Raw genomic sequence first — 26044 nt, 5'->3', positions numbered from 1 at the left:
AGTTCGAATCTGACCTTATCTCGCCCCGATCTAAGGGAAAAAATCTATTGTGCATCCAAGAAAAAAGTAATTTGAGTCCGACTTCGTTAACGCGGTCGGATCCCGCAAAAAATTCGAGATAAAAAATCCGACTCCAATGGATTATTTGACTCTGATGGATTGTGAATTTGGTTGTGGGTCGTGGTGGCAGTGGGTGTGGATTGCAAAGGCCCAAATAGCCTAATTTCTCAAAATATATATATTGGATAAACAAAAAAAAACTCGTAGTTGGAGTCAAAGGCCAGTTATTGAAGTCGGTGTTGGATTCGAAGTTAGATTTACCCTCCGCCATCCTGTAGGGTCGAAATCAGATTTAACATAATCCATTATACCTATTTGTAGCAGACTAGCAAGTAGGTGGGATATGAGTAATTACTAGGAGTATTTTTATAATGGTTCTTTCAGTTGGAGTTTAGGTAGAGAACTCTAAATAAATTGTTCAAAAGAGTTAATTTCTCCCTTGTCAACGTATTTTTCATTACTTCTAAAATTAAGCCAATTCCTTGATTTATGCTCAATAAGTCAAATTGCTTTAAACTTAATTGGAGTATTTAAATGCTAGCCGTATTTGGTCTAATTTATGACCATATTCGTTGTATCTGGTTCACTCTCATAACTGTATAAACATCTGCTTTTGTCCCCTTTTGGACACAGAAAAAGTGAAAAATATCCTCTCTTAAAATGATTCTTTATGACCTCCTTTTCTATTGAGCATTGTTCAAAGGTATTTTCAATCTAACTCTCTGAGTCCGTGTGTACATGTGCGGGGCAAATTCGACTTTAGGGCAGTGATCTATTGTCACGCCACGACATTTTCCAGATAAACCTTTTAAATACTTTAATTGCTATTAGTCATCTTTCCTACACTTTCCACGTAATATTAAAACTTTGGCGTAACTGAATTTTTTGAATTAATAAATGTCCATACAGCCATGCTGCATTTCTTTTAAAAAAAAAAAAGAGGTTAAAATGTCTGATAAAAAGTTGGTGCGTAATGCGTTAGCCGTTAGCCTCATGTGGAGGATTGTGGAGCATAATATTGTATATTTTCACTACGTGGATTGGTTACTCAATGCAAAATTTGTGGACAATAGATGGCCAAGATTACATGTTGTCAGTTGCAATTCAATTTTATGGATAAAAATAAAGCCTAATTAATCATCGACGGTCGACCCACCCATCATAATTGTCACGTTCATAAAGCATCAAGCATATATCATAGTAAACCAATCAAATTTTAATTACCAAATTTTAATTTTTTTTACGAACAAATTCAACCAAAAATTATGGCAGAAACAAAGGATTTGAAGTTGCATGGAATGTGGGCAAGTCCTTGGGTTAGAAGGGTAACAATTGCCCTTAAAATTAAGGGTATATCCTATGAATACTTTGAGGAAGACTTGAAAAATAAGTCTCAATTGCTCCTCAAGTATAATCCAGTTAAGAAGTTGGTTCCAGTGCTTGTTCATCAAGGGAGACCTATTCCTGAATCACTGGTTATTCTTGAATATATTGATGAAACTTGGACAACTTCACCAAAACTCTTCCCTTTTGATCCTTATCAACGAGCTAAAGTTCGGTTTTGGGCTAGTTTTATCGATCTTCAGGTAGTTATTAATATGCTTGCAATTTAGTTTTGTGTAGTACTATTAGTAAAATGTTGCATTTTAGCCTACATTTATTGTGTTATCTTGTTAAAATCCATCCCACATTGAAGTATCGACTAAAATGCCTTAAAAAAAAAGTCTTAGCTTACGGAGTTAATCTTGATAATTTTAATTTTACAATGGAATCATTTCGGATTTTATGAAGTCACAGTTTAAATTATAGTTAGTTCATGTAACCGATCCCATTATATACCAAAATTAAGTACGTCCTTAATGGTGTATGTGTATGCACAGATATTTGAGAAACTTCGGGATGTTGTCAAAGCCCCTAGCGATGATGAAGAGGATAAAATCATCAAAGAAATCCAAGATAATATGAACAAATTGGAAGCAAATGTAAAGGATTTACATTCAGGAGGTACACATGTTAGTGGTGAAAGTATGGAAATCCTAGACGTTTTGATGATCACTTTGTTGCCAATAATAAATGGTGTTGAAGAAGCTATTTCTATCAAATTCATACACCCTGAAAAATTTCCCTTGGCTTTTTCATGGATGAAATCCGGTGATGGACTACCAATTGTTCAAGAATCTGCTCCAAATCATGAAAATCTGGTCAAGTTTCTAAGAAAACTTAGACAACTATTTAGAAGAGTGTAATTTTCTCCAACTTTTTGACATCAATTTTATGCTCTACTTTATCTTTATGATCAATGAAAGAATTTTGACTAGATGTTCGTTGATTACATACTATGTATTAATAAAATTGTTGTTGTATATATGTAACAGTTTGTCACGTCTCTAAGAAAAATTATGTCTAGTTTGGTAATTGAAGAAGAAAAGAACAAGAATGTCAAGGTGAATTTGAACATTTTAGGAGAAAACAGGAAGGTTTATTATTTTTCCATGTAACTCACCTTCCTGTAGTGAATATATGGAGCGATTGCTATCAAGGATCAATGGCACCTATTTGTGACCTTGCAATGGTAAAAGGCACCACCCAATCTCATGGGAAATTGATTGAATTTTTTCGAGCCTATAGACATATTAATTCCAATATATAGCGTATATTGTAACGTTGCAATTTCAGTTCTTTTGAAGAAGATCTAAGAAACAATAGATATAACAAAAGTCCCGCAAAGTCTAGCTAATTCTTCTATTTTAACTTTTTACACTAGAATATTTCAAAATAAAAGTGTCACTACTCCTTATGCTTTTCCTAAATGGCTTAATCGAAGTGAATATACGAAATATTATATGGTTAATTATTAATAGGACACACTTAGTGGATTGGAGATGAATAAAAATAGAGAATGAATAAGTGGGTTTGCAAATGAAAAATTTAACAAATAAGGAATGAAAATATATAAAGACATCATCTTTTAATACTCGTATATCGTATGAGAGATATGATCGTATGAGAGATATGAGACCATCTTTTAGAGGCGTCTGATATCAAACGAAGGGAGAAGTTGGTGCAGCACCAGCACAATATATTTCCTTATATTGGTTGGTTGCTCAAATACAATTATGTGGACAGCAGAAGGCCAAGGTTTATCTTGTCAGATCCAAGATAGTGCTCATGGCCTTTTAGGTAAGCCTCACTTTAGCATCTATCTACCTAACTAGTCATATCTACCAATATCATAATTGTTACCTTCATAAAATATCAAGCATATATTCTATAGTTTCATATACCAAGTAAAAAATAAAAAATAAAAAAAATTAGCAAAAAACATTATGGCAGAGACAAAAGAAGAGGTGAAGTTACATGGCATGTGGGCAAGTCCTTGAGTTAGAAGGGTAACAATTTTCCTTAAAATTAAGGGTATATCCTATGAATACTTTGAGGAAGACTTGAAAAACAAGAGTCAATTGCTCCTTAAGTATAATCCAGTTAAGAAGTTGGTTCCAGTTCTTGTTCATCAAGGTAGGCCTATTCCTGAATCTTTGGTCATTCTTGAATATATTGATGAGACTTGGACAAGTTCACCAACACTCTTACCTTTTGATCCTTATCAACGATCCAAAGTTCGGTTTTGGGCCAATTTTATCGATCTTCAGGTACTTATACTCACTACGATTTTGTGTAGCACTATTAGTACAATGTTGCATTTTTAACCTAGATTGATTATATTGTGTTATTTTGTTGAACCCCCCTCAACGTTATAGAGCTCATTTTTAAATACATTCATGTTGATCAATGCCTAATGTGACAATATTGCTAATTATACAATGGTGAAAAATTTAAAATCACATAAGCTTATAAGCCTCACTGAGCTAATCCTTAAATTGTCAATTGATTTTATGATGAAATCTTTTAAATCTTGGTTCATGTAACAGATTCCATAATCTACAACTGGCGAGTCACTAATTATGTATGTGTGTACAGATATTTGAGAAACTTCGGGATGTTGTCAAAGCCCCCAACGATGATGAAGAGGACAAAATCATCAAACAAATCCAAGAAAATATGAACAAATTGGAAGCAAATGTGACCGATTTATATTCAAAAGGTACACATGTTAGTGGAGAAACCATGGATATCTTAGACATTTTAATGATCACTTTGTTGCCAATAATCAATGGTGTTGAAGAGGCTATTTCTATCAAATTCATACTCCCTGAAAAATTTCCCTTTGCTTTTTCATGGATGAAATCCGGTGATGGACTTCCAATTGTTCAAGAATCTGCTCCAAATCATGAAAACTTGGTCAAGTTTCTGAGAAAACTTAGACAACTATTTAGAAAAGTGTAATTTTCTCCAACTTATTGACATCAATTTTATGTTCTACAGAGTACTTTATTTTTATTATCAAGGAAAGATTTGACTATATGTTAGTTAATTGCGTATTAATTAAATTAAATTGTTGATGTATATATGTAACAGTTTGTCATGTCTCTAAGAAACATTATGTCTAGACCGATAATAGAAGGATAAAAGTACATCAAGAACTACGTCAAGATGAATTTGAACATTCTATGAAAAAACATGAAGGTTAATTATTTTTACATGCAATATGAGGATGCTAGACATATTGCTTAGGGCCTGTTCATATTTACTTATTTTCAGTTCAGTTTAGTTCAGCTCCAATCAGTTCAGTTCAGTTCAGTTCTAATCAGTTCAGTTCAGTTCAGTTTTATGCATTTTAATTTTTTCAGTTCAGTTCAGTTCAGCTCCAATCAGTTCAGTTCAGTTCAGTTCAGCTCAATTCAGTAAATATGAACAGGCCCTTAGTCCTTCACCACACTCCATTTCTTGAATAGAAGGCAACCTCAATACGAAGTTAATGGAATCCGGAAAATAACCATTGATATTGTCAAGGATGGCATCTATTTGTGGCCTCGCAATGGTAAAAGGTGAAGAAGAACCTATGAAACAATGGATATTGGATATGACAAAGGCCTTGTTTGGGTAAAGAGCTTTTTGAAAAGCTTGACCACTATTAGAGGTTTGACCATTTTAAAAAGCTAATTTGGGTGTTTGGTAAGTAGCTTATTTAAATAGTTTTTTGGATCCAAAATGAGCTTTTTGCAATTAGCTTATTGAAGAATTAGCTTTTCAGGTATTAAATACATTAAAACAGCTAATAATAAAAAGCTATCTACCAAACACTTTTACACAATCAGCTATATACAACTAGCTAGTCAAATAAACTAATATAACCGGCTAGTCAAACTTATAAATACAATCAGCTAATCACCAAACACGACAAACATCCTGCAAAACCTAGCTAATTCCTCAAATCATCACTATATTTTGACATAACTTACGAAAGATTATATTGTTGATTACTAAATTATTGAGGAGGAGAGGAATAGAGATAGAGAGCAAGTGGGGGTTGCAAGTTGAAAAACTTAACAAACAAACAAAGAGATAATCTTTTAAGGACACCATCTTTTGGTACTCCCTCTATCTCAAAATTAATGATCTGACATCTAAAACTTGGAATACATGTCAATGTATTAGTTTTTTGTCTCTAAAAGATTGTCACATATACTCCATCCGTCCCAAAATACTCGCACGTTTGACATTTTTTTCATTATTTATATCTTGTCTTTGACCATAGGTTTCTAATAATATATCATATACAAATTGATATCAAATTGGAGGGAGAAGTTGGTGCAGCACGATATATTTGACAATATTGATTGGTTGCTCAAATACAATCATTGTGGACAGGATGGCCAAGGTTAATCTTGTCAGATACAGTATTATCTCATGGGCTCATGGCCCCCTTTTAGGTAAGCCTAACTTTAGCCTCTACCAAACTAGTTATATCTACCAATATCAAAATTGCCACATTCATAAAACATCAAGGGAAGCATATAATCTATAGTTTCATATACCAAGTAAAACAATATTAGCAACAAAATTATGGCAGAGACAAAAGCAGAGGTGAAGTTACATGGCATGTGGGCAAGTCCTTGGGTAAGAAGGGTAACAATTGCCCTTAAAATTAAGGGTATATCCTATGATTACTTTGAAGAAGACATGAAAAACAAGAGTCAATTGCTCCTTTAGCATAATCCAGTTAAGAAGTTGGTTCCAGTTCTTGTTCATCAAGGTAGGCCTATTCCTAAATCTTTGGTCATTCTTGAATATATTGATGAGACTTGGACAAGTTCACCAAAACTCTTACCTTTTGATCCTTATCAACGAGCCAAAAAGTTCGGTTTTGGGTCAATTTTATCGACCTTTAGGTAATTATACTTAATATATACTTCGTATGTTTGTTGTTTAAATTATTGTGTAGCACTATTAGTACAATGTTGCATTTAATTTGTAACCTAGATTGATTGTGTTATTTTGTTGAACCACACTCAACATTATAGAGCTCATTTCTTAATACATTCAGCTAAACTTTCGTGTAGATCAATGCCTAATGTTGACAAAAATGACGTTCAATATCTCTAATAATCACATAAGCTTATAAACCTCGATGAGCTAATCCTTATATTATCAATCGATTATATGATGAAATCTATAAAATCTTGGTTCATGTAACGGATCTACAATTACAGAGTCACTAATTATTTATGTATGTGTGTACAGCTATTTGAGAAACTTCGTGAGGTTGTCAAAGCCCCCAATGATTATGAAGAGGACAAAATCATCAAAGAAATCCAAGAAAATATGAACAAATTGGAAGTAAATGTGAAGGATTTATATTCAGGAGGTACACATGTTAGTGGTGAAACCATGGATATCTTAGACATTTTGATGATCACTTTGTTGCCAATAATTAATGGTGTTGAAGAAGCTTTTTCTATCAAGTTCATACACCCTGAAAATTTTCCCTTGGCTTTTTCATGGATGAAATCCGGTGATGGAGTTTCAGTTGTTCAAGAGTCTGCTCCAAAACATGAAAATCTGGTCAAGTTTCTAAGAAAAATTAGACAATTTTTTTAGAACTATGTAATTTTCTTTAGTTCCCACATCAATTTTTTGCTCTACTTCCATCTTTATGATCTAAGAAAGAAATTAGACAAGGTGTACGTCTACGTGTTAAGTACACTATCAACTAGATAGGCAGGCTAAGCTGCTTTGATAAAAAAAAAATTAAACAAAATGATTGTTCGGATTGGATTTGATTGAGTTATTTAAATTGAATTTGAATCAGTTTAGCTCCATTCATTTAAATTATATCCGTGTTTTTTTTTTTTTTTTTTTTTGAAAACATATCCGTGTCTATTTTTACTTGGTTACTATGAAATACTATTCATAATTAGGCATTCGTTATTAAGGTCGGGCTACTTAATGCTTGAATATGAGCATATTTCCTAGATTTAGTGAGGAAACAGATGATTAATTTAAGACCATAATATATTAAATATTCATTAAGATTGTACTACTAAATTATAATGCACTAGCATATTACTGTAGTAGTCTTACTATGGGAAGAATCATAAGAAAATGATTGTTATCAAAACCCAATGATTCATAACCTAAGCCATTTTCTGATATTCATCATCAGAACAATGATTAGCAGTTCAGTATACCAAAAGATATTTAATCATGAATTCATGATTGTCAGGATCTTGTTCATAATGTACTAGTTTCACTTAAACTATATGCTAAGAAATAGTAACGTATGAATCAATCAAGTTTTTGACATAAAACTAATTTAACTACAATTTATAAGCAGATACAGAGCATGCTCTGGCCCTGTGATCTTTAAAATTTTGGTTTAAGATATTATATGGTATTTAGAGACTGTTCCACACAAAAAACTTGATTTCATTAGCAAACACAACACTTCATACAAAGCTACAAGCCCTCGACGTATGCGTGCTTATGCACAATATTGCACATGACTAATCACACTAAATGACTTGTACGAACAAAAACAATTACCAGTTCTTATGTTATTAGAAATACACATCACCTGTTCTCAGCATCAGAGAATAAATTAGTTACTATAAGACTCGAGACTATGATTGCAAAGCTTAATTTTCGCTAACTAGCACCCCTTCCCCTTGTGATGCTTCCCAAGTTTATGATAGTGATTTTTTTTATCCTTTTTCGTTTTCCTATTGGGTGATGAAAGTGGAGGAATACTCTGCTCATGCCTAAAGAAGTTCTCTGGATCGAATTTCGTCTTGATTTTCACCAACCTATCGAAGTTATTCTTGTAATACTTCAAACCCCAAGCGCGAGCCTCATTAACATTAGTGTTACCATCCTTGTTCATACCCAAATCGAGATCCCTATAGTTAACATAAGCTTCCCTAGGGTTCTTAGACACATAAGGCTCCATAAATTGATACAAGTCCCTAATCCAAGCCATGCTTGATTTCGCGCTAACCTCACCATCCATCCAGGTTGCAACATACTGGATCTTGTAGATAGTCCCCTTTCTATGAGGGAACGGGGTGTCAGACTCTGGTACCCTACTCATCATCCCACCATAAGGATTCCATATCATGATGTAGCTTTCTGCCTCCATCAACTTCTTCCATAGTCCTTCAAGCCCGGCCTCAGGGATTGGTTCCCTAACGAAATCTGACTTGGCCTTAAAGTAGTTCCTAAACAAAGGTTTCGCTTGGAGCAAAACATCAGTGCTAGTCCCGGTAGGGTACCCTCCAATATAGACAACTGACTCGATCCAACTCATTTCATTGCAGTCTTGTTTAGTCAGGCCTAATTCAGGAAAAGTTTGGGCCATGGACCTAAGCAATTGATTCGCGCTGCCTAAATACAGCGCGTTAAATAAGGCTTGTACAGTCTTCTGAGTGGTGTTGGGGATTGTACCAGGCATGATCTCTACCCTGATAAAGAGATTTTCATCAAGTTTATCAGCTGCCACTTGCTGCCACTTAGTCAAGAGCTTTGTCAAACCTTGGTCTAACGTTTTTATGACTGTAAATGTTGTTACAGTCTCAGGAACAGGTACAAGTTTAACCTTCCATGCTAAAATTACCCCAAAACTACCACCACCAGCACCTCTGACAGCCCAAAACAGGTCCTCCCCCATTGATGCTCGGTCGAGGATCTTCCCGTTAGGATCCACCAACCGAACATCAATCACATTATCAACTCCTAGACCATATTTTCTCATCATAGAGCCATAAGCTCCACCAGTAATATGACCACCTATACCCAAACTGGTGCACAGTCCTGCAGGAAATCCGTGCACCTTACTCTGCTCAGATATCCTATAGTAAAGCTCCCCAGTCGTAGCCCCAGCCTCAGCCCACGCACTGTTATCGTCGATATCAACTATAACAGACCGCAATTTCGACATGTCAATAACAACAAATGGATCACCCATCTCAGAGGCATAAGAAACACCCTCATAGTCGTGCCCCCCACTACGTACCCTTAGCTGAATCCCAAGCTTTTTGGCACATACAACAGCAGCTTGTACATGGGATTCATCTAAGGGCATGTAGATCAGCTGTGGTTTTTCAACTGAAGGTAACAAATACCTTAAGTTATTCGCGGTCGAGTTGAGTATAGCAGTGAAGGAATTATTGTTAGGAGTGAAACATGATGTAGGAAATGGGTTGGGTGGACTAATGTTCTTAGAAAGACAATGAAGAAAATTAGCTTGGACATCATTTGAATATGCTAAAGATGAACATAGTGAGAAAGTTAGGAGCAATGTTAGTGGAATAACACTACTAAAAAAACCCATGATTTTATTCTATGATATGATCTTAGCTTATGTATTTTTTGAGGGAGAAGTTGTGAATAAAATTGGTTATGGTAAGGTAGTATTTATATGAGTTTTATGATGACTTTTAATTGAGGTAATGCAATCGTCATGCTTTGATTATTATTACATTGGTGTTTAAATTTGTGTTTTATAGTCAATGTTATGAAAAAGTTGTGAAAATGGAAAAAATGGATGGAGTTGCATGTATGTCCACTTTAAAGTGGGGATTGTGGGATAAAATTTGGTCAATAGTTTATACAGTGGTAAAGAGTGATTGTAATCATGGGTTGTTATAATATTGTGATTAATAAGATAAGAAAATTTGGAGTGCAAGTTTTCCCACAATTTAGGCCACAATCTTGAAGCCTCCAATCCAACTTTGGTAATGAGACAATTGAGTTCCAGACTATGATGTCAATTGTAAAGTGTTTTCGATTAATTATTTCATTTATTTAGATACAGAGGGATATTTTTTATTTTTTGTTTATTTGTCTCGATAATTCTCATTATATTTTATGTTCTTTTCTCTTAATATTAGTATTTTTTGTAAGTGTTTTTTAATAAAAAAATTCGTCTCACTTACCAATGTTATTATTTTCACTTCGGTTGAATTGCATGTTTTTGTGTACCCAAATTTACTCTATTAATTTAAATTATTGCAATGTTGTTTTATTTATTGATTATTATTTTCCAACTTTGCAACAATAATATCAATTCTTTGAGTGGTGTCAAAGAAATTGGATAGGCTTTCATTGCACAAGTTCATGTGAAATATTCAAATCCTTTGATGAATGATTATTGTCATCATACTACAAGCCTATAAAAGTCATGCAGAAGTGTTAGATTTTATGATGTAAATTTGTTATATTAAATTCATAATTGATCAAATTTTATGTTTATTGTAGTAATCATATATATATCATTGGAAATCAAAGAAAAAGATTTAGATAAAATTAAGAATATAATAGTGCATAAGGTGAGTGTAAATCCACAACTTAATTAAGTAATGGCCTAATAAATAATTTTATACACTTGCTAGTATTATATATGTTGATCCCATGCGTTGAAGACAAGAGATTATGGCATAATTAACCTTTGAGGTTTCTTGGGGTTGTAATTTTGTAAGTTCTTATCTATAAAACATTATCATAATTTGATGCTAATTAAACTAGATAAAGTTGTAATTAGTGGAAGTTGGTTTAAGAGATTCCTCAATTCTTAATAATTTCCAAGCATTCATTAATTTAGATTATAGTATCTACCTTAATTTTGGACCATTGTCATGTGCACAAACTCCACTTATCATTCTTCCTTTACAAGTTCACGCTAATCACCCAAAAAGTTACACCAATACTATTGTTAATGCAAAATTATCTATGTGATGTTTCTTGCTAATTATGTTGTTGGTTGATTGATGAACTAATAAAAAAGTTACGTGCACCAAAAAATATTACTAACAGTTAGCTAAATAAGGAAGTTATTATAGTTTATTAAGCACATCGCTGTTTGATGGTAATACGTACAAATGAATGTAGCTTTTTGTATATATATTTATATGGTCATATGATTAATTATTTGATTTTCAATTATATGAAGTGGAAATGTGGAATTACATGATAAGACCAGGACCCTCCTCGTGAATCCCCCAATTAACTTTAAAAAGATAATTCTAGAAAAATTCAGGTGTCATATACATAAAATGAATCTGTTAATCTGCTATGGATGTGTGCTTCATTATTTCTAAATTTACAAGGATTGATTATTTTGAAAGAATAAGTGAATTTTTTATGACATTTAAATATTTTAGGTGGATACTATTATCTCACTCCTTAGCATATATATTACGTATTACAAAATTTTTTAATGCGGCAGGAATTACTTGAGTTTTGGGGTTACTTGAGTTTCTCGCTTAGGGGTTACTTGAGTTTTTCGATTAGGGGTTTACTTGAGTTTTCGGAGTTACTTGAGTTTCTCGGTCATGAGTTACTTAAGATTTTTGGCCAGGGGTTAGTTGAGTTGCCGGGATTATTCAAGTTTCTCGATCAGGGGTTACTCGAGTCACAATTTTTGTATGCGGCCTGACCGAAAAACTCGAGTAACCCCTGACTGAGTAACTATTAACCGAGTGAACCCCTATCCGCATCCCTCATGTAACCCTTGACCGAGTTCCTCAAGTAACCCCTGATTGAAAAACTCTGATAACCCCTAACAAAAAAACTCTGATAACCCTTGTCGCATGATATAGCCTGCTGCACCAAAATATTGATAATTACACAATAGAGGTTTCCGTGGAGAAATAGTCGTGACTCGTGAAGTTTTATGTTCTTGCTCCTATATTATTACTCATTTTTCTTTTGTTCTATTTTACTTTTTGTCATAGGGTTTTTTTCCAACCTTTTTCTACCTTATTTTTTTTTAACAGCCAATTTTTTAACCCTCTTACCCCATAAATTCACCTTTTCACTAAATTTCTTTAATTTGATCTTTCTTACATACACATACCCAAAAATTTTAACTTTGTCTCTTTTACTGTATGGTAGTATGTCTATAGTATTTTAGTGTATTGCACAGATCAAATAACCAATTACTTGTGTGTTGTTTTCCTCAAAAAATTACTTGTGTGTTGTTGAAATATTATATTTAAGATGTGTTGCATGCATACGCGATAAGGTCCACACTAATTTAAAGCCAAAAACCACGGCAATTAGAAAATAAAATTTGGATGATAAGGGCTGATTGCAACTTATTAGCATTCATTAAGTGTACTTGATAAGGTAAATTTGTGTTCTCATGATTGAAGACTAGTCCATTAAGCCACCTTGATGAAGGGATTAAAGAGGTAATTATTGCACATAATCCAAGTGTGCACTCATAACCAAACTTTGTAATTGATAAATTGATGAAATTTTTTTATAATCCAAAAAATTAAAAAGTAAAAGGATGTGAAATGACTTAAACTTTTCCTGGGTCCCAATCTTCCAAACATAGTCATAGAGTTAGACTTATAAAGGTGAATAAACTTGTTCGTTTTCCTAAGGGTGAGGGCCTAATATGTTTTACAAAAGCATGTTATTTTTAGAGAAAGATCAACCTTCAATAATACTCCTCACCTACTAAAGAAACTAAATTGATGTCTTTCACATTTATTCCCCAACAAGGAAGCTATGGTTGGCTTTATTATCTTCATGTAATTATAAATTTTAAAGTATTACATTTTTATATTGGCAAAAATGTTAAAGAAAATAAATTTAGATCATTAAGATTGTGTTTATACCTTCACAACTTTTGACTCAAATTTAATTAATGGTAAACATTGTCCCATGTTGTGTATTGTTATATTCTCGGCCTTTATGTTAATTTATTCACAATAATAATTTTAGTTTGACATGTAGTATAAAGATATTGTAGGGTAGAAAGACGGACAATCCTAGAGAAAATATCATAATATAAAGTATAGTTAGTGTTCGATTTATTGTAGTTCTAAATTGAATTCAATCTGATATTATTAATCTACACCCTTAAAACTAAAAACAGAGTACAAAATATGTTAGACATAGACAATCAAGAAAACAGTTAATGAAATTAGCTAAAAAACACAAACATAAATAGTCAAAATATAATTGGTTGTCAATGTCAACAAAAGATTTTGGATACCCCTTTTCAAATGGGGTGGTCCAAAATTGGTACTATACTTCAATTGATCAAACCCACATAAATTGTTGTGCAGTAAAACTTTTAGGTGAAATACCAACATTCTTTGTATCAAGTTTTAACTATTTTTAAATAATTTATTAAATTGTGTTATGTGGACTAGTGGGAAATGGACACAAATATAGGTCCATGATACACTCTTGTAATAATTTGGCGCATCTTAAATTCCAAAATCATCAGCGTATCCGTTAAGCATGGGAGGCTCCCCCCGACATGGAGCTGGAGAAAAATTGGTATGTACCATACTAGTACAACTACCATTGGACTATTGTACACCCTTTATGTCTCGGCAACCGTATTTGTATCTTTGTGTAATTTTTAAACAACTAAAAATACCTTCCAATTCGATTTTAGAATGCATAAATTTATACAGTGTCTATTTTTTTACGGATTAAGAGACCCTCTTTACTAGAGGAACTCCTAACGCCACTATTTTTTGCAATAGTGCATGTTACTTTTACTATGTTACATTAATACGGAGTAGTATATAATGATATATTATACATTTACTATAGAATGTTCGTTACAATATAGGAGTAACTCTTACTCCGTATAAAGCAAACTTTGATGAAGCAAAGCATCTGCCATTTGAAAATGCACTAGCTTGAGTGAAATTTAGGGTGCAAGATGTTGTATGGCAACTTTCAAAAAAGTAAAGTCTTTCTTTTTTAAATAAAATGTGTAGAAAAAGAAAATCTTGAAGTCTTCTAAAGTTCCAGCTAACAAAGTCATCCAGTGGACAACGTGTGGAATTAAGAAAAAGAAGAAAAAAAATATCATGGAATTAAGTAATTTTTAAAGAAAATAAACCTCAATTAAAGTTGAATCTTAAGGTTGTTTTCCATGTTCAAATCCAAATTTGATGTTTTGGTCAAAAAGTATGTTCTATGTTATAATTTTGGCTTTTAATGAAAGATTAAGCTTAATGTCTATGATTATTATGGCTTAATGGGTTGCCATTGTAAAATGGTTACATCCTCAAAGTCAGTCACCTAATAATATGTCTTGATTTGATGTGATTTTACCGCAGCTCATCATGCCAGATTGCCCGGATGCTTACTCAATGCATGTTTTATTACTGACCTTTGTTGGCCTAGTACTCCCTCTGATCCACAAAACATCTAGTTGTGAAATACAATTGGAAACTAGCATTCTTTTCCGGTTTGAAGAGACAGGTTTAGTTTACTCTTCGAGAGAGCTTCATATGTCTCCACACTACAGCCTTCTATCAAGAGCTTGGCTGTGTATAACGTAATCATTTTTCCAAATAAATTTTGTAATAAAAGTATCTTTTAGACATGTAGTAGTCACTATTCAGAAAATTGTTTTGACTAAGCAAGTATAGCTTTACAAGGATTGAATTTTGCCCTAATTTTTTAAATTCTTAGCAAGTACTTTACAAAGTACTAGTTATTTCTGAAGTGTGGTAAGCAGTATTCAGCTAATTTATCTAATACCCTAGCAATAGATAGCATACAATTAACACAACATAGAGTGATAGAATTATATGCATCTCGTCATGCAGATAGATATGAGCTTTTCCCGCTAGCATACCTGTATGGGTTGCTGCATCTGCTTAGGCTGCGGAACCAAATTTGAATGTCTGAATCTGCTATGCTATCAATCCATGCTGCTGCAGAGAATTGGGTTAGCCATAGTAACCTGATGATCTAACCCATGGAGATCAAGCACTCTTCAACTATGAGTAGCTTGTGCTTTCCTCCTGTTTGTTTCAACATGTTCTGGCAAACGGTCATATACATTGACTGGTGAACAGTTGAGCAAGGAATCTGACAAAAAAAAAAATCTCAGATCGGGATAACAAGATAAATGAGATAATAGGGGAGAGAGTGAGGGAGGGGAGACTTAAACATTAAGGGCCATACAACAAAATTATTTCCACAACAAAATGCAATGATAATGGGATTCAACCCACAAACTCATGGTTTGAGATAATAGTACCAAATGACCACCCCACAGAACTTCCAGTCCATACTCATAGGCTTGTGTGATTAGTCAAAACAGTCTTATAACACAGATTTTCCTTATTCCAAACTTATTTAGTAATACTCTAATGCACTTATGCTCAAATCATCGAGTAGCAGTTACCTCATGTACACAGATTGTAATTCTCGGAAGCAAACAGATTGATACAGCATTAGTTTCCAGCCTCCATATAGCCTCTGCATTCCAAAACAGTTCTAATTATAATAAGTAATTAGGTATTCTATACTCATATATGATATTTTTTACTCTTAATAATTTCATATGACAATGCAACTTGAAAGAGAAATAAATTATAATCAGTAAATGTCCCTTATCAAATAGCTTGACCATTTTCTTTTAAGAAGACACCATAAGTTCTGAAGTTAAACCATATTAGTATCCATCCAGCTGAACAAATGAAGAAAATTAAGCAGTGTACAATGCTACAAGCTTACTTAATAAGTAATTATGGGAATCAGAAGCAGTAGGGTCCAAATCATGGCAACCAGGTCCAACACAGCCAATATATTCATCAAACTGGAATGAAAATTCTAGAAGGGAATTCATGCACAAATGGCATAGTTGATATTTACCTATTTGAACATCTGCTACCATCCAACAATGAGATCCTTTTATGATAGCTAATGTCATGGTAGCTTCTCCAAGGAAAAAAAATCAACCAATAAAAGACCTTCATACAAGGAAACGGCAGTGACTTATGGTTGCTGAATTTTGAAGAAACAAGCAAGACAACCACAGCTAAAGAAGATATAATTAGATAACGAATGTTAGCATTACCCCCATCTTCGTTCATGATATAGTTTTTTGTGTTCCAGGAGCATATGAAGGAAATTGTGCATAGGTTCCTAGTGCAATCATCAAATGACAATATCAAATGCTCACGAAAATCCTGCTGGAAGACACTTCAGAAACCTTCATGGAAGAATTTTCCTCAAAAGCTTTTTGTCTCTAACACCATCATATAGGAGTTCATATGTATAATAAGTTATATAGCTCTTCTTTAGCAAGTTCTCCACAATAATCTTTGGTGCTGCTATCTCCCTTTTAGTAGAGCTGAAAATACCCTCCACAATATCTGGAACAATACCTTCATGCACCATAATGTGGATAATTTTAACAGCTTCATGGATCTTTTGTTTCAAGCAAAGACAATTGAGTACCCTTCCACATATTGTGAGTGATGGCGTAAATCCCTTCTCAATCTTCTTCAGGAAGAATTTGTAGCCAGCATCGTCATTACCTGCCTTGCAGAATCCATCTACTAATGCACGATAAGTATAACTGTCTGGAGGGCAGCCCTTCTCAATCATCTCATGAAAAAGCCTCTGAGCCATGTCCATATTCAGTCTTTCACCAAATGCATTGATCACAATGTTGTATGTTGCTGTTGTATGTGAAAGTCCATATTGCTGGTAAATCTTTCTAAAAAGCTGGTATGCTCCATCCAAATCACCCTTCTTGCAATAACCATTTATCAATGTGCCAACAACTACAAGATCTGGTGTCAGACCCTTGCACCTCATTTCCGACAGCAACGCTAAGGCTTCATCTAGCTTATGAGCCTTGCAGAAGCTGTCCATAAGTATATTGTATGTAATACGGTTAGGGATGCACCCTTTTTCCACCATTGTTTCAAAAGTTCCCATTACAGCTTCAAATTTTGCAGCCTTGCAAAGCCCATCCAACAGAGTATTGTATGTAATAACATCTGGAGTAACACCATGATCCCACATTTTATCTACAAGTTCAATCGCCGTATCCAACTTCAACTGTTTGCAGTACCCATCAATTAGAGTATTAAAAGTGAAAATGTCAGGTAAACATCCTCTTGCAATAGCGTCATCCACCAGGTTATTCGCATCAGACAAGCAACCCATTTTGCATAGTCCATTTATCACTGTATTATATGTCCATATATTGGGGGAGCAACCAGCTCTCGCCATATCATTTATCATCTGTAATGCTTCAAGAATCAGACCCTGTTGTGATAGGCCTTTGATCAAAGTGTTGTACACAATAACTTTTTCCTTCAATCCCTTCGTCTCAGCCTCATTGAATATGAACATGGCTCTCTCAACATCACCATTCTTACATAAGCCATCAATTAAAGAGCAATATGTGTATTCATCAGGTGCAAATCCTCTGTATTTAGCATTATGGAGTACCATCTCTGCATTTTGTACCATGTCTAGTTTGCAGTAAGCATCAATGATGGAGTTGTATGTGAAAGAATCTGGATCAAACCCTTTATTAATCATTTGATGCAGATAGCGTTCAGCATCAACAGCCCCCGTATTTTTACATAGTCCACGTATCAGTAAGTTGTATGTCACTACATCTGGAGTAAAACCCTCAGTCATGATGTTATCCAGTAAACCAGTAGCTTCACTGACTGAATTATTCTCACAAAAGCCTTCAATAAAGATATTGAAAGTAAACAAATTTGGTGAAGTCCCCCGCTTGAAAACCTTACTAAAAAGCCTTAGACTTTCTTGGACATCACCCTTCCTACAGAGAACATGTATCAGCTTGTTAAATGTAAAAATATCAGGGCAAAGTCCAAGGCTAAGCATCTGACAAAACAACTTTGACGCTTCAACTCCATATTCTTGTTCATAAAGACCACCAATGAGGGTACAATATGCAACTGCATTGGCGTCGCACCCATGAGAAGGCATGTTCTTAAGAAGCCTCAAAGCAGCATTAAACTTCTCAGTCCTACAAAAATACTTAATCCTGATAGTATAGGTGTAAACATCAGGACAAATCCCTTTATCTCTTAACCTCAAATAAACTTTATGAGCTTGATTGAAGTAACCATGTTCAACCAAGATATTCATGATGGCATTATACGACATAACTGACGGTTCACATTCGTAAAAATCCATCTTCTCAAACACATCAACAGCCTGTTGAAGTTTCCCTTTCTTTCCATAATTCTTCATTGCCCCAATGTACACTCCTTCCACAATCCTATTATCAATATCCATTCTCATATCCGAAAGCAAAGCCTCCATAGCTTCAAATTTCCCATATGAACCAAGCTTATCTATCATACATTTATATGTCAGCAAATTATGCTTGAACCCCTCCTCATTTTTAACTGATTTAAACGTTTCGAGCGCCTTCAAAGGATCTTTCTGATGTTTTATAACAGCTGCTACATGTTTTGCTAATAAGGGTCTACTCATTACAAAGAAAATCTCCCTAATCCCAAATTTCAAGCTTCACCCTTTTTAACCATTCAAAACCAATACCATGAAACAGGGCAAAACAGAACCACTGTCATTTCATCGAACAGGTGGTGGGCACAAATCCAAACAAGAAAAAGCAATAGAAATCACAATTAGCAATACCCAGAAGTTATTTCTTCTTGATTAGACATTCAATTGAACGTATATAAATTGATTTTCGTAGAATATGGAGTTTTCGAGTTTAAAAATGATAAACAAACAGGTGAAAATTCAAAATTGAATCAGAAATTTAGAATGTACCTGGAATTAAGATAGTGAGGTTTATACCAATAAAAGAAAGTGGGTAATTGAATGAATGAAGCAAGATGAACTGAAATTAAATTGATGAAAGGTGGAAATACAAGTTCAATACCGAGAGTGAGGCAGAGGTTAGAGAAAGCTTAGAAAAGGGAAACACAGAGTATACAACGGCAGAACTTATTGTTCAAACCAAACACATGAAATTGAAACCGGTTCATCTTGGCATTTTCGTAAAATATCAACAAAACATTTCACTTAGCATGACATCTTCGTAAATAAGTTAACAACTTATATAAAAATGGGTCCCATAAATATTGACTTTTATAAAAATGAGTAATTGGAATGTTTTGTTGATTTATTTACAAAAATGTTAGATAAACTTGTATTGTCTTGGAGATGAGACCAATAAAATCGTTTTAACTAGTTATAGCCTTATAGGATTTTTTTTCTATACTTGGAAATTCTCCTAGGTATGAAAATAGAGTGGTATAAACTTTGAAACACATACAATCATTGTATTTTGTCCCTATATACAACACCATTAGAAATTTGACACATCATCAGAAAAAGGGAAGAAAATTAGAAATCAAATATAAATTGAATGTAATGGAACTTGGGCCCATTATTCTAGCCAATAAAAATATGACAAATTAGAGTTGTATGTGTAGCATTTTCTATTTTTCCTTATATGGCCTTAAACATTTATTTGGGGAGCAAAATGTTAAGAAATTTTCGAAGTAACAAGCACAATCAACAAGGAAATTCAGGCGAACTTAATGAACCAAACAATACCGCAAAAATCACAAACCCCCCAAAAGTGCCCAAACTTTAAAGGAAAAATTGTCCGCAATAATCCAACCTTTTGCCCGTCCGCTGAAAATAATCTCACCTTTGGATTATTTTTTAATAATCCCACTTTTACCCCCCGATCTTTTTTATTGGTCCCAACCGGTTAGTTAACTTGTTATAGCAAGTTACTAGCCACGTGTTGGCACCCAATTAGTCCAAAAAATAAAATTTAAAAAAAAACAAAAAAAAAACAATTAATTAATTTAGAAACCACCCACCAGCCAAACCACCTCCCCTGCCACCAATCCGGCGTGCCGGCCTCCCCTGCCACCAATCCCAGCGCGTCGGCCTCCCCTGCCATCCCTCCCCTGAACCACAGTCGAACCCCCTTCCCTGAACCACCCTCGAACCCCACCCTCCCTCACGAACCTCCACATGAACCACCCTTGAATCCTCACGAAACCAAGCCAACCCCCAACCGGCCAACCCCATTCACGCGGCTCCGGCTTACCCTCCCCCTCCTATGAACCACCAATTCTCTCCCTCACTCTTACCCCCGTGAAAACCCAACCCTTAAACCCAGGCTCCGTCCGCGAAAAACCCACCAACTCCCTTAACCGTCGTCCTCCCCATCCCCAGATTCTGGTAGCGTCGCGTCTCCCCCGCCCACCGTTTCCAGCCGCGTCGTCGTCGTCCACAGAGGAGGGGTTAGGTTAAATGGTTAATGGGGTTAAGGGGTTGCCGATTGGGTTAATGGGTAATTGGGTTTAGGTTGGCTTGGCTCGGTGGGATTCCAATCATCTTGGTGGTTTCGAGTGTGGGTGGGATAGTGGTTCTAAGGTTTAGGTTGGGTGGTGGTGGCTGAATTGGGGTGGCTTAGGTGGTGGTGGTGGTTTTTTTACTACTTTTTTATTTTTATTGTTTTGACTAATCAAGGAGCGACGCGTGTAAATTCTACTTTTTTTATAAAAAAAAATTACCTGCTCAACTGGTTCCAAGTAAAATGAGACCATTTATAGCGGAATGGGTATAAAGGTGGGAGTATTAAAAAATAATCCAAAGGTGGGATTATTTTCAGCGAACAGCCCAAAGGTGGGATTATTCCGGACAATTTTTCCAACTTTAAAACCCATAAAATGTGCTTAACAAACTTTCATATTTCCCCATATTAACTTAACAAACCCTGATTATAACAAGGAAAAAAAATACATTAGAAAGCATCAAACTGCAAAGATCCATTAAATAGAAAACTAGTTATTGGCCTGGGCGATGCCCCGTATCATTATAATTTTATAAGTTTGATCAAAACTAAATTTATAACATTAATGTTCAGCCAACTTTATAATTAAGTGAATGAATATATAATAATAGTAATTATTTAATTGCATTGATATATATAGGATGTATCAAATTTTTATTATTTCATATATCTGCTACTAAATATTACTCTATACCTACTGTATATGATAAAATGCACATAAAAATAAAGATGCATGACTCAAAATTTTAATAAAATATCATGAGCGAATATTATGCAGGGGCGGATCTATTAAGGTGCACAGTGAGTCACGTGACTCACCAGCACACAAAAAAAAAAAAAAAAAAAAAAAAAAAAAAAAAACACTAAGAGACCGTCTATTACAGATAGGCGGTCTCTTTGTTTCTTCTATTTGAGATTAGTCCACTGTCAGTTTTTTAAATATCAAAGAGACCGCCTATTAAAATATCAGATAGGTGGTCTCTTTGTTGCTGCTATTGCCACCACGTCATTAGAGACCTTTTCTAGATAACAGGTCTCTTTTTGTCAGCCATTAGAATAATTTTTTGCGCTGCTTTCATTATCATTAAAGAGACCTGTTATATTTAATAACCGGTCTCTTAAGTTATCTTACTTTTTAAAAATAATTCTTATTTTTAAGTAAAAAATCATAAAGTTAGTTTAATGTAATAGTTTTATAGTATGTATTTTTATATCCTACTAGCATAGTGCCCGTGCGATGCACGGATTATAAATCAAATTATTAAACTCGTAGGAAAAATAAAAATAAAAACAAAGGTAATTCATTTACTATTAAAGGACTTGTACTAATGGTCAATAAAAAAAATTAAAGGAACGTTATTTGAATAGTATTTTATGTTATTTGAATTTCTTTTAATTTTTTATAATGTTATTTTATTAATTGAAAAATAATTGAATAATACTCCACATAGCTATATAAGAAGTGGACTAATTTATTTATATCTCCCGTTGAGAAAAAACTAAAATTTTCTTATCATACCATCCGCATCAGTTGCTACAATCAATCTAATATATACATGTTTTATTTACCCGTCTCACTCATTAAATCTATAGACACAATGATAACCTTATATTTGACCTACCAGAACATATATTTTCCTAAGTTAAGCATTGTGCCAAAACATATATATTATATAATAGTCATATATATAACCAACAATTGATTAAATATAGTATACGACACAAATACTTCGTATATAGGTATGGATACTGATAATTTTATATAAATAAAATATACGGAGTATATATTACTAAGATTTATCCCTACCTTAATTATAAAAAGGTTAACAAAACTCTTATAATAGTGCATGGACAGTTATATATCTAAAAATGTTCTTTTTACATATATTTTCCCCCATTTAATTTTAAATGCCTTAAAATTGTCTCTTGAATTCGCTAAATTGATTTAAAAGGTTGTGTTTATTTCAATATTTAAAGCCATTTACTATTTTCATTTCCTTTTGTTTTAATTTTTCTATTTAGAAATTATTAGACTATTAGGTTTCAAGATCGAAGTCAATATCTTTTTACCGTACAATCACTAAATCAAAGTCGCTCAACTAAAGTTTTGGACATTGCATAGCTACACAACATCCAACACATTTAATGATTACATGCAAATAATTTTAATAAAACTACGCATTCGATATAAGTTATTAAACAATTTAACTATATATACATTTTGATAGGTTTATATCTTTCATATTAACAAAAATTTACAAATGTTATTATCATATTTTGAAAAAAAAAGACTTTGGAGTTTTGTATAAGATAGATAAAGGATAAGTTAATTCCCGTCATATATGCATTGAGTTTTGGGTGTTCTATCCGGTTCACCCTTTGGGCTAATCCAGATTTGAGGATAAGTTCTAGGTTATTAGGTTCCACTCCCTTTTCGATTGTTGTTGCAGGGGAGCACACAGGTCCTCCCTACCAAATGTAGTCTCAATCACCACTACACCAACAACCAATTGGTGTAGTGGTGATTGGTACTACACTTGGAATGGAGGACACGTGTTATAAAATATTATATTATATACATATACTTTTTTATATTATAAAAAATATTATATTATATACACATACTATTATAGTTAAAAGTATTATTATGTATAAAACAACATAAATTATTGCACATGATTGTTATATATCTAGTATAGTACATGAGCAATGCACGACTTTTAAATTAAATCAAAATGTTAGTTTTTCTAAAAAAAATCATAATTAATAGCATTGTTAATACGAATATTACAATTTAAAACATGAGTAATAGTTATAATACATTTTATATCTATTCCTTTTCCGTCAAATGTCTAATTCAATTTAACTTTTATTCCTCTTGTTTAGATTGGTTATTGGTTCAGGTTTTTTTTTTTTTTTTTTTTTTTTTTAATGCAAGAAAAAACAAAAGGTCATTGTAAAATATATTGTATAGAAAATGAAAGGCCGATTAAAATTAAATTTATGTTCAAGATTATGTATTTTTTTCCAAAACAACATTTCAGCTCAACATTCAGTGTTTGTCAAGGAGTACAACAAACAATAAAAGTAATTTTTACACTATTTTGTATCTTTATCAAAAACTTTTGTATTCATCCGATTACTTGAATTGAATTTAGGATAACTTGTAGACTATTTTGGGTAACTTTTATCAATAAAGCATAAATAACTTTCATTCATTACAGGGTAGCTTTTATAATAGGTGCACAATATTTTATTGTACATCTAATTTTTTTAAAATGTTTGTATTTATTTCATAATTGACGTCAAACTAAATATTATCGATTTTATTTAATTTTCATTAAAAAAAAAACAATATTAGCCTTTCAAAATGCGAAATATTTGTTTCCTTAATTATGCTACTTTAATCATATTGCTTCAAATTAGTTATTATTCTTTAACTTAACTATAAATAAAGATTGGAAATATTTTATGGATTATTTGTAGTATTTTTGTCAAAAATAACACCACCTTTGGACGGTCTTCCCAAAATAAAACCACCTTTTGATTATCCCGTAATAACACGACCTTTGATAACCATCTGCCAAAAATAGAATGCTACCGGCTGATAACCTATTGAACAGGTTGATGAGACACGTATAGCAATGCGATAGGTTGGTTTTTTTTATATACAATTTATTTCTTATTTTTAAGAAATGATTTTAATAATAATATTAAAAAAAATCACCACCCCTGCCATAAACCCAGTCCTTCCACGGTCAGTGAACTCAACCCCAGCCTTCGCCATCGTGAACCCAACTCAACCCCAACCCCCAATCCTGACGCCAACAGCGAAAATCCAGTCCAACTCTAGCATATATTGGCGAATCGCACTCCAACCTCCATTCATTTTTGTGTGAGATTCAACGATTGGGGGTTTAGGTTGGTTAGTGGGTTTGTTTCGGGGTAGTTTTAAGGCAGTTTCAAGGAGATTGGGTGGTTAAGAGGTGGATATAAGGTCGGTTTTAGGATGTGTGGAATGGGAGAGGGGGTTTTAAGGGAGTGGTAATGGTTTCGGGGGTGGCTGGGGGATGGTTTCGAGGGGGCTGCAGGAAGGTTTTGTGGATGTGGGGTGGGTTTTACGATGGTTACGAGGTGGGGTTTTGGAGTTGCAGATGGTTGAGTGGTGGCTGAGAGGAAGGGGATCGGAGGGGCTGCAGAGGTGGTTAGGGGGTTGTAAGGTTCAAAGGGAGATAGGCTTTGGTGGTGTTGTGGGCGGTGGCTGACTGTTAGGGGAGGGTAGGAGAGAGAATTTTTTTTTTTAATTGTATTTTTGTAATTAAAAATCAATTCTTTTAAAAGAAAATTGGAAAAATAATCTTAGCCAATCACAGTATGACACGTGTTCGGGCTTAACCTTTTAAGCAGGTTACAAGTTTTTTGTTCTATTTTGAGCAGATGCATGTCAAAGTTCGTTTTATTATGGAATAATCAAAAGGTTGTTTTATTTTAGGAAGACCGCCCAAAGGTGGTGTTATTTTTGACAGATTTTCCATATATTTATTATAAAAAATTAAATCAATATTTATGTTAGGAAATCATGAAAATCTTATGCATGTATAGAAACTTGCTTTTATTGTTTGAATTTTAACAAAAATAACTATGCTTAAATATGTAAACAGTAATTATATAGATATATTTTATACATAAAAGATAAGCCAATGAGAGAGTGACATTTGTCATCCTCACATTGAGGCGCTTGTCTTTTAGTATAATATATATAGATAGATAGATTTTTGGATTGAAATCATTTTGGTGAAATATAATTTATATATATATATATATATATATATATATATATATATATATATATAATTTTTGGATTGAAACAAGTGATCAATTATTGATGGTGACTCATAAGTTCGAAAATTCTAGATCCGCCACTGATATTATGTAAAGTTAAAAACAAAAGGTAATGGAATCCGAGACTATAAACTCCATAGCTAAGCTAATTCATACATATATTTACACAATCATTAAAACTAATATGTTTGTAAAAGAAGTGTAAACCAATATAGGCTAAAGTTTATTTGCATTGATAAATGTATAATAACATGAATACAAAAAAAACAATTCACCTATTGCATGTCAAGACAAATAAGGTTGTATACAAATAAGAAGTCAAAATACTCACCTAAAAAACTTGTTCTAAGAGGCCAGAGTTAGTGATTGTTTCCAACGATTATAATTTGAGTTTAATTATTTATAGTGATGAACTTGTAACTAATTACTCATTAATTACTCACCCATTCATTATTCAGTTGTAGAATTTCAATTGATTGACAAATGATCATCGATTACAATTTACAAACTGCTCCAATTCAAGCAATTCAATAATGATATAATAATTCATACAGAACAATCATTAAAACCATTATAAATATTGTCGGTTACAAACTTTGAATTGGAAAAACTTTTATTTTACTAATAACTAGT

General features: G+C 33.4%; 3 protein-coding genes and 1 pseudogene across 3 annotated transcripts; 2 read left to right on the top strand and 2 right to left on the bottom strand.

Moving 5' to 3' along the window:
- Nucleotides 1–973: 973 nt before the first annotated feature.
- On the top strand, nucleotides 974–2648 carry LOC110700583 (glutathione S-transferase U9-like). The gene is made up of 2 exons (XM_021878141.1): nucleotides 974–1646; nucleotides 1941–2648. The coding sequence occupies exons 1-2, from the start codon at nucleotides 1326–1328 to the stop codon at nucleotides 2304–2306; spliced, it is 687 nt and encodes a 228-aa protein (XP_021733833.1). The 5' UTR covers nucleotides 974–1325; the 3' UTR covers nucleotides 2307–2648.
- A 444-nt stretch (nucleotides 2649–3092) lies between these two features.
- LOC110700579 lies at nucleotides 3093–7287 on the top strand (annotated as a pseudogene).
- Nucleotides 7288–7865: 578 nt separating this feature from the next.
- LOC110700578 (berberine bridge enzyme-like 15) lies at nucleotides 7866–9863 on the bottom strand. The gene has a single exon (XM_021878136.1). It carries the CDS (start codon nucleotides 9785–9787, stop codon nucleotides 8111–8113), a length of 1677 nt encoding a protein of 558 aa, XP_021733828.1. The 5' UTR covers nucleotides 9788–9863; the 3' UTR covers nucleotides 7866–8110.
- Nucleotides 9864–14785: 4922 nt separating this feature from the next.
- Nucleotides 14786–19203, bottom strand: LOC110700577 (putative pentatricopeptide repeat-containing protein At1g74580). Its single transcript, XM_021878135.1, has 4 exons — nucleotides 16304–19203; nucleotides 16099–16196; nucleotides 15629–15702; nucleotides 14786–15309 (listed from the first exon to the last, which is right to left on the bottom strand). Exon 1 carries the CDS (start codon nucleotides 18715–18717, stop codon nucleotides 16441–16443), a length of 2277 nt encoding a protein of 758 aa, XP_021733827.1. The 5' UTR covers nucleotides 18718–19203; the 3' UTR covers nucleotides 14786–15309; nucleotides 15629–15702; nucleotides 16099–16196; nucleotides 16304–16440.
- Between the last annotated feature and the right edge of the window lie 6841 nt (nucleotides 19204–26044).

The sequence above is a fragment of the Chenopodium quinoa genome, unplaced genomic scaffold, assembly GCF_001683475.1.
Source record: "Chenopodium quinoa cultivar QQ74 unplaced genomic scaffold, ASM168347v1, whole genome shotgun sequence".
NCBI lineage: Eukaryota > Viridiplantae > Streptophyta > Magnoliopsida > Caryophyllales > Amaranthaceae > Chenopodium > Chenopodium quinoa.
The sequence above is the reverse complement of the archived record's forward strand: the minus strand, read 5'-3'. Positions and strand labels throughout refer to the sequence as shown.

Excerpts from the sequence above, each read along its gene's own strand:
- LOC110700583 (XM_021878141.1), top strand. The coding sequence starts at position 1,326 with ATGGCAGAAACAAAGGATTTGAAGTTGCATGGAATGTGGGCAAGTCCT. Across the intron at positions 1,647-1,940 it reads CTAGTTTTATCGATCTTCAG|ATATTTGAGAAACTTCGGGA; the intron begins GTAGTTATTAAT and ends GTGTATGCACAG.
- LOC110700578 (XM_021878136.1), bottom strand. The coding sequence starts at position 9,787 with ATGGGTTTTTTTAGTAGTGTTATTCCACTAACATTGCTCCTAACTTTC.
- LOC110700577 (XM_021878135.1), bottom strand. The coding sequence starts at position 18,717 with ATGAGTAGACCCTTATTAGCAAAACATGTAGCAGCTGTTATAAAACAT.